The sequence below is a fragment of the Seriola dumerili genome, unplaced genomic scaffold, assembly GCF_002260705.1.
Source record: "Seriola dumerili isolate Sdu_G_001 unplaced genomic scaffold, Sdu_1.0 BDQW01000291.1, whole genome shotgun sequence".
In the NCBI taxonomy this organism is placed as follows: domain Eukaryota; kingdom Metazoa; phylum Chordata; class Actinopteri; order Carangiformes; family Carangidae; genus Seriola; species Seriola dumerili.
This window is the reverse complement of record NW_019174546.1, coordinates 3,251,780-3,264,688: the sequence shown is the minus strand read 5'-3', so window position 1 is coordinate 3,264,688 and position 12,909 is coordinate 3,251,780. Positions and strand designations below refer to the sequence as shown.

The window sequence follows — 12,909 nt, the reverse complement described above, 5'->3', positions numbered from 1 at the left end:
GGGGGAGTAGAGGAGACAGTGGGCAGCTGGTGGATCAACCGACAGATCGTTTGGTCTACAACAGGAGAGTCCAGGTGCAGCCCGGCAGAGTGAAGAGGAAGCTAGTCTGTGTTTGGAGCAGCTGGGGTCCAGGCCAGACAGTTTGCTAGTTAGCTACCTTGAGAGGTCACACTCAAAAAAACCCATTTCAAGTTCAGCGTCACTATTGGCATATTTTCATGAGGTTTCACGACATCGGCTAAATGTCTTTTTTTTGTACAGTAAAGGTTTTTCTCCTCCATATAGACTTGATGTTTTAACACATTATACTTTTCTTTCTCAGTATTTTATAAGGAGCGAAAAAAAAAACAAACTGTTTTCAAATGTCCATGCAGTTTCCTGCATTCGCTGGTACTTGAGCATCTGGTCTGTAGATACAGAAAGACAGAGAGGAGGCACACAACCAGGTGCCATTATGTGTCCGTGGGCACCGGCTGCTGTGCCAGGTAGTAGCATGAAGTGACGTCAGTGAGGAGCTGAGACTGTGTGTCTGAGCTAAAGTCTGAAATCTCAAAGTCACTGGCTCCAGGATCCAGAGATAGCGAGATAGCGGGATGTGAGAGGAGGGTGACAATCGTGAAGAGGAAAAAAAAAAAAAATAGTGATAGGTTGAGTTGGTCTCTACTCGACCAAACTCCTGTCTGTGAAGCAGCTGTTTGTTCAGTAAAAACTATAAATTAAATCATACATGCCCAAAAAATCTTTAAATACTGTTTAAAGAGGGGAGAGGGAGCAAAAGAAAGAATAATAAAAAAAAAAAAAAAACACACCATAAAACTTTTCATTTAAGTGATGTTAAATTACAAAAACAAAAGTCAGTCCTACACTGAAATAAGGGGGGAGGAGGGTGAGAGATCGCAACTTAAAAACAGCCCGAGGAGATGTGAAGCTTCTTTCTGCTTCAGGCTGATTTGTTTGTGTCTGTAGAGTTGGTGGGTGATGGGGAGAGGAATGAGAGAGGGGGAGAGGCGCCTGGAGGGGTGGCAGTTACTTTTGGCCAGCCGCTGGGGCCTCTGAGATGGAGGAAGAGGAGGAGGAGGAGGAGGAGGAGGGCGGGGAGTGTGCGTTAGGGGGTCCGGTGGAAGGGGTGGGAGGAGGAGAGGGGCTGCCTCCCATCGTGCCAGACCGGGCCATCTGCTGCTTGAGTTGGGTGATTGTGCGCTCCAGCTTCTCCCGCGCCTCCCGCTCCCTGCGCAGCTCCTCCTGCAGCTCCTGTCGGTCCGCCTCCGCCTGCTCCAGCCTCTGACGGAGCTCCGACAACTGGGAGAAGACACAGACAGGAAGTCAAGTTATTGACTACAGCACATTAGAAGACATTTAGTCTGTCACATTATCACTTATAGCAACAAGTAAGTCGTGGTGTTTATTCTCACAAATCAAATACACATAAAAAAGATTCTGTCAAGACTGAGTAACAAACTAACAATTATTTTCATAAATGATTAATATGCAGATTATTTTCTCAATCAATCCTATAAAATGTCAGGAAATAGTGAATTAAGTTTATGATGACAACGTAAATCAACAAGTCCTCACATTTAAAAAGCTGTAAACATTAAATGTCTGAACACATCTAGACAGAGAGATAGCAGCTGAAAAGCAGCTAGCAAGCAAGCTATCATAACAGACTGTGCAAAGTACAGCAAATATGCTATCTACTTGTGTTGCACTGTATTTTGAGACTGTCAAAATGCAGGAAGAAGCTGAGAAGACCCTAAGCTCTTGCTGCTCTTTCAGTCGCCAGCGGTCACTCTTCAACGGTCAGACATGGAAGCCGACTTAACCTTGTTTACGACAGCTTAATATTACAACCAATAAGCAGGTGTGAGACAGCTTTATGGCAATTATAGTAAAAGTAAGATTAAAATGATGTCACTGGTCATTGTGTCTTTTAAGGCAAGACTAGAAAATAACTGAAAATAATCAGGTCTGAATTTCTCAACAGTGAAGACAACGACTGTGCCACTTGTTACTTTAAAAATGTTCAAAATGTTTAGTGTAGGACTAGCATTAGTTTCATAACCACACAAACACATGCACACCCCCTCTCGTAACTGGCAGACAGCCTGATTTCAGTGCCAAGGGGAGCGGGGCAGGAGGAGCCGGAGCTTCAATAACAGACAGGAGGGGGATACTGCAGCCCTGAGCCCAGACCAACATTACACAATCTATCTCAAGATTAAGTCTAGTGGAAACCAAAACAAAGGCCCCAAATGCCCGAATGTTCATGTTAGTGTGTGTGTGTGTGTGTTCACGCAATTCAACAGCATAGTGCTGCATGCACACGAAATGATTTGAAGCACAGAAACAGCTCGTCCACATCTCTAAAAACATGTGGGCGACAACTATGTGATCTCAGAATTCTTTGCCATTATCTGATCAGCAAATTTAAAAAACAGAGAGCTCAAAATATTTTTTTCATTTAGTCAAAATCCACTGGTCAAAGCAATCTGCTGGTGCTCACCGAGTGTTGACCTGCAATTCATGGAACCCAGTGAGGATCAAAGATTCAAGGGCAAATTTGTGTACGTCCATGTTAATAAACTGAAATCAAACCGAGTTAAATAACTAAGTGCTCAGTAAATGCAAGGAAGTATGAATATGTAGAGTGCTGCAGCTGCATCGATGCTTCCTCGGATTGAATTGGATTCCCACAGGAGCATAGCAGTGTAAAATCTGAGATAAAAATGGCTTATGTTAAGCGATGCAAGCCAATGTGCATACTGTATCACTCAGACTGTTTCTGATGCCCGGATCAGCCCTGTGCACGCATGTGTTCCCCCCTTAACCCGTACCTGTGCAGTGTAGTGGGCCTCTTGCTGACGTTGTGCCCCCGGCTCGCAGGCGCAGGCCTGCTGCCGGAGCTGCTCCAGACGGGTCTCCAGCTCCAGCTGTTCCTGGCGGGCCTGGCTGAGCTGCCGCGCCTGCTCGCTGTGCACCGCCTCCAGCTCGCTGCGCAGCTCCCGTTGCTCAGCACTCAGCTCCCGTAGCCTCGCCGCCTCACCCCCACGCAACGCCTCCAGCTCCTGGAAACACAAAGAGTAAGTCAAGGGAAATAATAATAATAATAATATGATACTTCACTGACCTCTGTGGGGAAACTGCTTTACATTTCAGCCCCTCCACAGGGAATCACATATCTAATACCACAAGGGGCTTGAGTACAGGGTTCTGCAGCTTATGGCGCCATGCTGCCCCAATTCAGATAAAATCAAAAACTGTGTAACCTTTGACCTTTAATTCTACACATTTTGTCAGATTATGGATGTAGTCAAGGGCAAAAAAGACGGTAGTGGAAAATGCACCGTGTATATCTTATCTGGTCTTTTTTAAAGACGTACTGTAACCAATATTTTCTAATGGTGGATATCTCATTTTACAATACAAATTAAGTTCTCTCCAAATCCCCCTGGAGGGTTTAATACAGGGGTATAATTCTGCATTAGGTGTGAACGTCTCTATATAATGTAGGTCAACTCCATTTCAATGTGTCTAAACTGAAATTAAGTGTTTTAATAATTATACAATATGTTATACATCAGTGAAAAATTGTGATTTAGATGAAAGGGGGTGCTGACTTGTTTTAAAAACGGCAGAACCATCTGATAACTAAATGTTTCATGCGGTAAGAGGGAGAGATGAAGGGGTCAGTGGGAGGTGAGCATCACCTCCACATCCACATCAAGGACACTTTTAATAGACGAGGACAGTTATGGTTTAGTTTATCTTGGGCTCATTTATCTTGGTCTTTGTTCCTTCCGACCACCGACTCACCATTTCCAGCTGCAGCTGCTTGTGTAGGGTGGAGTTGAGCTTCTCCTGCTGCCTGCTGTACATCTGCATGATCTCCACAACAATCCTGTCCTTGTCATCCTCCAGCCCCCCAACCACCACTGCAGCGCCGCTTGTGACAGAGCCTGTGTCCTTAGCCGCTACTTCCGTTACCGGCGACAACAACGACGCAGGAGGAGGAGGAGGAGGAGGGGTGTGGGCGGGGGTGTGGGTGGCTGTCTTGCAGCTCGGGCTGCTTGTCTCCATGGAAACTGCCTGGGTTTGGCATTCCCGCTCTGCGGCCAAGGCAGCAGCGGCACGTTGGGATTTGGCCTCCTCGGCGCCAGCAGCGACGGGAGGCGACGCGTGAAGATCTGAGGAAGGAGGAAGAGGAGGATGAAGGAAGGAGTTTAAATAAAAAAAAAAGAAAAAAAAAAAAAAGAATAGAAGCTAGTTGAAAGACAGGAAGTGCGAGCCGAGCTGGTGCACACTCCCGCCTACGCTTAGTAACACCCTCGCACAACCTCATAAAAGCTCACACCTCTTTCTCAGCGTGAGCACACACGCAAGCACAAGCACGGCATGGCAACAGCCGAGGAACCCAACACTTGCCCACAGATTCTCTGCGTGTGTGCCCTCAGACACAGTCACAGAAAAGAGAGGGGAAAAAAGGGTCTTGCGTGGGGGCTGCGCCGCTCTGTATGGGCTCCTTCAAACTCTGGCTTGTTCCCTCACTGTGGCCTTTAAGGTGTACATCGTGGGAAACGGATCAAAGAGGCGGTATCACACACACAGACACATCTGCACAGATGCTGCGGCGGGGCATGTGACGGCTAATAATGACCATGTGTGTGCAGGTATAAGCTCACAGACAGAAAGAGAAGAAGAAATGTGACAGAGAGAGCATGAGAACAGTGGGTTGTTTACCAGGATAATGTATTCATACAGTATGTGTGTGACAGGAAACAGCATGCTCTGTACACAGCCTGTCTGGCACTGGAGAGGACACTCATTTACTGACTCAGGCTGGCTTGAGCATGTGAACACACACACACACAATCAAGCACTCACACAACACACTACACACTCCACCACCACACCTACACAACACACACACACACACACACACACACACACACACACACCATAGTAGAAGCACACAAATAACAGGAGTGAATCATTTGGTGGATCAAAAAGAAATAAGCTGGGGAGAGAGAGAGAGGAAGAGAGGGTCACAACAGAAAGAGTGAAAGGCACACAGACAGACTGAGAGGAAGGCTTTCAATGAAGGGAAAAAAAAGAAGGAGAAGGAGGAGGAGTAGTGGAAAGGGGGGTGGGGGGGACGGGGTGACAGCAGACTGAGAGGGAGGCGGAGATGAAGGGAGCCAGAGAAGAAAGAGGCGAGGATTGATGGATGGATGGACGGATGGAAGAGGAAGTGCGGGAGCAGACGGAGGACAGACTCAGAGAGGATGTGGAGATAGCAGCCAGGAAAAGAGGCGAGGGAAGAGCGAGGGAAGAGAGACGTATTTGGTTGGAGAAGAAAAAGGAGAACAGAACGCCTGAGAGATATGAGAGAGACAGCCTGGCAGTCAGACATGGTGTAATAATGGCAGACGGAAACTACTGCTGTGATTCACCCTCTATCTTTCTCTATATATACATGCCCTCCCCCCCCCACATACACATACTTCTTATTAATGCAGGTTTAATATACACACTTTAATGTGCACATAAAAACACACACACAGTAAAGAGAGGAGGTCAAAGCCATTTCAACCCCTCGTGCAATAGTGAGGTGCCCCCCCGAGTCTTTATGTGAAGGTCAATGCATGATTATGTGCGTCGCTGCAGGCTGCAATGTTAAGTGCGTGTGTGTGTGTGTGTGTGTGTGTGTGTGTGTTGGATGGTAGTAACTGTAGGTTGTATGTTTACAGTAGGCACGTGTCTGCTCTTTGACTGCATGTAATACGTGTACATGATCTACATGTCTCTTCTGCTTATGTTGTATGTATGTAAATGGCTCGTGCTTGCTGTATGTGTGTGATGTATTTATAGCAGACATGTGTCAGCCTTGTTTGTGTGTCTAATGTACATATAGCAGACACAGGAGTATTTATTAAATAATAATTCATATTTAATAATCATCAGAGTCATCTGCTTCTGACTGTTTGTGGAAATCATTTCACCTGGAATTGGTTCTAATACATAGTTTAGACCAGAGTATGTGCATTTTTGACCAAGAATCAAGGTCCACTTAGTAGCTTTTTCTGGAGCTTTCAACCAGAGAAAACAACTAATCCTTCCACAGGAGGGATTAGTTGTTTATAAATACATTAATAAATGTACTGCTAATCACAGGAAGATTTCTAAACATGAAATTTCACTTTACCTGCCATCTCACACTGGATAATGTAGCTAAACAACTACTGTAGTTCTGAAGTCAGTCATTTAATGGATAAATTAGAGGCAACTTCCCGCCTTTCACCCATTTTCAGCTCTACTGTTTTCAGTGTTTCATGAATGAACGTAATTGTACGGTGCAGGTCGCTGCGTTTACTCTCACAAGAAGGTCAAGTAAGAAAGGTTATGATTCTATGCGTAATTCTATTTTAGTATTGTGAGACTTGCATGCGGCGTTTGATTACAACATGCAAATTGAAAGGCTTGTGAAATGGCTAGTACTTCCATGCTCAGAACGTGCCTGACTTGTGTGCTATCTAAAGGGATGACAATTTCGAGCATATCTTTGTAACCTTATATCAAGGAAAGCTGAAAATGAAATTTGATCATATTTTATTTCTAATACATAAAACCCATGCAGCCTTGTGTCTCTTGGGTGGTCTGACTGGTTCAGGCATGTGGCTGCTCCAAGGATTTAAGTTAGTGATTGTTGAGTCTCTGTAATTAATATTACAAAGAGTAATCTGCCCTGCATGAAAAGAGACATCTTCTGATGTGATTTGGCACTAAACAAATAAAACCTGATTTGACTTAATGCTTTTGGTTTTTAATATTCCCGGTCCCCAGAATACTTTGCCAGATTAAATGTGTGTCTCTGTGTAATAATGTGTGTATCATTACTGACCCATGGGTGGCTCGTCGTGGCCCAGCACTCTGCGACTGTAGTGGTGTTTGAGCAGCGCTCCGAGCATCTCCGGACTCATCTCCGCCTCCCTCCGCAGAGACACGTTGGGGGCCACCATCTTATCGTATGTGTACAGGTAGTAACTGGGAGAAAGAAACGAACACAGAGAAGACATTTGAAGATCTCATATGTAGTTAAATCCTTACTATTTTTATTTTATTTTTTTATTTTTTTTTTACATAAAATACCACTGGAAAGTGATTTTATTTCAACTTCTAGTTCCCCTTGATCGCACAAAGGTGGGGGATGCTGTTTTGTCTTGTCTTCTTTATTCTAGTCATAATGGCAGCAGTGTCACTTTTAACATACTTCTGTCTTTGCAGTAAAGACCATAAAGAGTTCTGAGTATACACCTGCAAATGGCCATTTTACCTCTGCAACGGTAACACACAGATGAAACACAGCAATAAAACAAGTCATTTGGTGACTGTTTTAGCCTCGAGTAACTGCACCATCTGAAGACAGGAGCTGAAAACACCGTGTGGAATATTAATATTTCTTATCGGGTGTTTACAGGATCTCAGCCTAAACAGACCTTCAGCTTATCACAAATGTCCAGGTAGTGGGTACAACTGAGAGAGAGATAGTGCCTGGAGATGCACTGAAGCCACTGAGCCAACACTATCTGTCTATTCCTGGCTGCATGGTGGGAAGGGAGGGAAAGAAGGAGAGAGAGAAATAGAAAGAGACAGAGAGGCGAGGAGAGAGGCAAGGAGAAGAGAAGAGAAGAGAAGAGAAGAGAAGAGAAGAGAAGAGAAGAGAAGAGAAGAGAAGAGAAGCTTTGAACCCCTCCCCCACCAACAGTCCCCTCCAGACAGAGCTGAGGCCGGAGCTGTGAACTAGGTTAAGCATGACAGCACAGTGGGGCTCTGCCTGAAAAACTACAGCACTACCAACCAAGCCTTGCTTCCTCTTCTCTGGGTGGAAATGAAGCTCTGCCTGCTCGCCCGAATGAGAATCTCAAACTCCTTCACATGAAACGCCAAAGATGTGATTGAATAATGTAAGCTTGGCTCGTATTTGACAAGTGTACAGCTAATGGATGTTGGTAGTAACCCAAATAGGACGTTAAGTGCTGTGGCTGTCTAGCACGACGTTTGGCTGTAGCAGAGCATTTCATTATTACTAACGCTGCAATGCAACCGACGTGCTCCAAACCGGTCTGTGTGAGTCCTGACTGGTTTGGGAGTGTATCAGTCCAGTAATGCTGACAGGTGACCGGAACCCTAATCCTGCTATAGTTTAGTCTGGCCTGACGTCTGCCGGCCTCGACACAGTCAGTATGTCAGGGCAGTCACGTGTAGCTATGGCGCCATAAACCATCTAATTCCATCTTTTAATCTGGGTCAGATTACTGCGTGAGCTATCGGAGCTCCACATCCAAACACCGGCTGGTGTGCTCTGGGGAGGGATGGAGGGAGGAAAAGAGAACCAGTAGAGAAGAAACAAGGGCTTTAGGAAAGAAAAGAGGAAGAGGAAGGGAGAGGAGGTTCTCTAGGACTAAACAACAAATTTAAACAATTTAGAAGCAAATAATCCTATTCCTACAACAAAATCAGTCACATCCACAGCACTTTTCTGGAAATACACAAGGCAAAAGTGGACTACATAGAGCTGCAATCATTAGTCAATTAATCAATTAAGATTATTCAAAAAACAATTATGATAATCAATTATTTGTTTCATTTATTTTTCAAGCAGAAACGCCATACATTCGCTGGTTTCAACTTTTCACATGTGGGAATTTGTTGCTTTTCTATGTCATATATGACAGTAAATTGAATATCTTTAGGTTTTGGACAGTTGGTCAAACAAAACAAGCAAAGTGCAGACATCATTTTGGGATTAGAGAAATTGTAAATGGCATTTTATCACCATTTTAACAATCTGTAGACTTTGGGACTTTGGGTTATGGACTGAATGTCAGACAACATAAAACGTCAGGTTAGACTCTGATGTGGGGGTCGTTCTTCTTTTTCTTTTTTTAAACAGAATGAAATGAATGAAAAATGAACCTATAGATAAATCCATAATAAAAATAATGCAACCAATAATACAATCATAAAATGGTGTATCAATGCTGTTTCATCAAAATTAATATGATGTAGTACCTGGGATGGACCAGGGTGGGGTGTCCTGGCTCCTCCTTAATGTCCGAGAAAAGGCGGTTGAACATCAGAGTAGGTGGAGATGGTTTCCCCTGTGGAAAACAAAAACACCACACACACATAAATATGACACACCATAGTAACATTGTTTTTTTTATGCCTATTGTGTTACAGAAACAAAGGCACACAATGGCTGCTCCTCCATCCATTCATTGATCTTTGCATTCAATTTTGCTGTTGAATAGGTGAATTATCACCGTGGCAATCAGATGCATGCCCACGCATGCACACACATGCAGAGACATGAATACACGGAGAGAAACAGCAGGTGGAGAGGGGAATGTGCTGTACTACACATGGCACTCTCGCTGTCATAATCTAATAAAGCTAATACATGCATGCATACATGTGGATGAGGGATCATCCATCAGGCGTCAGCTGAGAGTGTGTGAGAGTGTGTGAGAGTGCGTTTGTGTGTGTGCGTTGGAGGAAAAAGACAATCATGATAAAGAGTGTCTTCCCTGCATGTGCATGTAAAGTCAGTGTGTGTGCAGTGACAGGGGGAGGTGGACAGCAGAGCCTTTCAGCAGCTGTATGAATATATCCCTGACAGGTCAGAGAGGAGAAGTGTGCCGCTATGAATGGGTGAACAGGGGGTGTGTCTGTCAGTGGGGGTGGTGACCCTGAGAGCTGACCTGTGTGTAAAGGAGGGGGAGGGGGAAGACAGAAGGGGGATGCTGGGGCGGTAGAGGAAATGATGGAGAGATTGGTGGATGGATGCCAGGGGAGAACCGACGACTGACCTTTCTCGCAGGGTCGGGATCGGCCTGCTTGCCGCTGGGTGAGCAGAGGTCTGCAGAGGGTTTCCTCACCTGGTTCTCCTCCTCCTCCACTGCCTTCTGAAACACATGGAGAAAGAGGCGGCGGTTTAAACACAGAGACAGACAAACACAACCACACACACACACACACACCAAGGTCAAACAGACAAAAGAGAGCACAGAGATAGCACAGAAAACATTTGTTCGAATACTCTGAACAATTAATATGATGCACACTCTTGACAGGGAGCGTGGGAACGAGAGGAAGAAAGTGGAGAGAAAAAAATTACAACTGGCACCGTTGTCACAGAGGGGAACGATAGAGACAAATGACATTTAAATGATAGGAAATAGAGACAAATGACATCTAAGAGATAGAAAATGGAGACAAATGGCATTCAAAGAGAACAGCACAAGTGAGCTACGGCCTGGGCCAGCCGTAATACAGTGTCGGAGAGAAGAAAGGCGGCAGTGAAGTCGATAAGCGTAAGAGTAGAGACTGAATGAGACCACTGAGGAGGGTCTATGAATAAAACACAAGAAAAGCCACGCTGATAGTCAACATGGCTACAACATTGCCTGTCATTATGTGCTTCTGTGCATGTGATTCATTGTTAGACATGCAACATGATTGGAGCCAGCCTCTCTAGTGAAGATGTATATATATGTGTGTGTGTGGTGAATGTTTATGATTCATTGTGTCAGCTCCGTACCCTCTGCGCCATGTGTGTTCAAATAAACACTGCTGGCGCTGCCTGTAGTTGTGCGTCTGTGTGTGTCGGACTGTGTATGTGTGTGTTTTTTGAGCAAATCCAGGACACGCTCAGCGAGAGGCCACAGGCTGATGGAGTTGATGCTTATCTACGGCAGACAGGCCTGACACTACACACAGGCTGCCTGCAGTTCACACACACACACACACACACACACAACCGAACTGACATGTAGCGCAGGCACCAGAGGAACAAGCATCGCAATGTGAACCACTAGGTAGAACCCCGCAACAGAGAGAGAGAGAGAGAGAGAGAGAGAGAGAGAGAGAGAGAGAGAGGATGGAGATGGGAGGTGTAGAGATTGAGAGGAGAAGGTGGGAGGAAAAGGGGATGTAGGAGAAAAAAAAAAGCGGATAGAGGAAGAGTGAGAATCCATGAGGAGAAGTGCAAAGGCGGAGGGCAGGAGGAAGAAAGTAAGAGAGATAGAGGTTGTAGAAAGCATCAATAATTGACTTACTAGCCTTTTAAAGCTAGTAGGAATGCACACACACACACACAGTCGGACACAGTGAATAATAAACAGACAGCCTTTCATCAGCTGTCAGCTGGACTACAGGATTTTCGTCTGAGCGGTATCTGCTAAGAACCACTGTCATTACCAGAGGTAAACAGCCTCAGAACAATACGGGCAAATTACTGTGACAGTCAGGTATCACCCACCCAACATTCATGTCAGCTACAGCTCCAGCAGCAGCATTACAGTACAATACATCTTTTATTTGCTCATTTTCAAATGTACTTATTTAATCATCACATTTCGAAATCACTTGCTGTCTCGTGTACCCAGATACTGCCCTGTTTGCATACCAAAACATGCACATTACACCTCCACACACACAAACTTCTTTTGCTATACAAATTTCTATACTGTTAATGGAACGGTTCAACGTTTTGACAAGTGATTTATTGTTGAAGGCATTTATCAAGCAAAAAAATACCCAATATTGGCTGGTTCCTGCTTCTAAATTGTACGGATTTGACGTTCTCAGAGACTGAAAGATTGTCTGCATCTGCTCCCATTTCAGTAACCCTTCCTGTTTTGTCACGAAAAAGAAACAAAGAAAAAGCAAGTACCAGTAGTACTGTTTTGAGAGCCTGTCAATTCGTGTGTAGTGTATGTAGGGGACAGTCCCTTATTTACAAGGACATGGATGAATGAGCATGTGCATGCAAATGTAAAAGGCTGGAGCCATATGCATAGCCAGGTGTGTCTCTGTGTGTGTGTGTGTGTGTGTGTGTGTGTGTGTGTGTGTGTGTGTGTGTGTACATAGAAGGGGGGCTTGTCCGTTTATGAGCGCTTGTGGTTGGTGTTTTTTCCTTTTTTTTTTTTTCTCCAGAAGGCAGCACTGCAGCACTGAGAGGAAGGGAAGGTGGGAGGGAGGGAGAGAGAGAGTGGGATGATGGGACAGGGCAGAGATAGAGGGAAGGAGGGGACAGAGGGAGGAGAATTGACAGAAACAACAATAAACCCACTGCAGTGGTGTGGAGGTGAGCTGGGCCCCTGTCAGCTGGATTTCCTCCAATATCAAGGTTGTCTGAATGTGTGTGTGTGTGTGTGTGTGTGTGTGTGTGTGTGTGTGTGTGTGTGTGTGTGTGTGTGTGTGTGTGTGTGTGTGTGTGTGTGTTGAAGTTACTTGCTACTATACATAGTATACATCCCTAATCTCAAATCGGTCACTCCCTCTGTGTGTGTGTTTGTTTGTGGAGAGCACGGGGCCAAACTGACATTAACACCAGTTCGTCCAGGGGTCTTTCATTTGCTTGACCCCCACGACAACAGATGCTGTGCTGATGAGACAACTGACAGCTCGTTAAAAGGTGGGACACCGCGCGCGCGTGTGTGCATGCGTGTGTGTGTGTGTGTGTGAGAACTATAAAGAAATTGTGAGACCGTGTTGGTTCATGTGTGTATTTGCCTGCAGGAACCACTTAGACAAAGAGTTAAAGATGCTGTTTGTCAATAGGTGTATTTGTGTGTATGTGCGAGTGTGTGTCCACATACATGTGTGTGTGTTCCATTAATGGTTGCCTGTGTCTCTCCCTGTAATTCCTGCTTACCTGACAGCTTAACGCCCACCACCCACACACCCCTGCTCGTTATTCCTGCTGCTCTGCGCTCTGTATGCCTTAATGAATGTGTGCGGGTGCAAACGTTTGCACGTTTCAACAACACAACTGTTTTCCTCTCCTCCTGTTGCCCATCTCTCTCTCGTCCATTCCACCTTCCCACCCCCCAATGTGCTTTATTA

General features: G+C 45.2%; 1 protein-coding gene across 1 annotated transcript in view; it reads right to left on the bottom strand.

Annotated features, from left to right (window-relative positions):
• Window positions 1-1,026: 1,026 nt before the first annotated feature.
• skil (SKI like proto-oncogene) overlaps window positions 1,027-12,909 on the bottom strand; it is a 29,131-nt gene continuing 17,248 nt past the window's right edge. The window contains exons 2-7 of the mRNA XM_022758117.1: window positions 9,870-9,965; window positions 9,070-9,158; window positions 6,899-7,041; window positions 3,814-4,184; window positions 2,835-3,065; window positions 1,027-1,299 (exon numbers count right to left, since the gene is read on the bottom strand). Of these exons, the coding sequence (XP_022613838.1) occupies window positions 1,027-1,299; window positions 2,835-3,065; window positions 3,814-4,184; window positions 6,899-7,041; window positions 9,070-9,158; window positions 9,870-9,965 (1,203 nt within the window). The remainder of the gene's footprint in view (window positions 1,300-2,834; window positions 3,066-3,813; window positions 4,185-6,898; window positions 7,042-9,069; window positions 9,159-9,869; window positions 9,966-12,909) is intronic.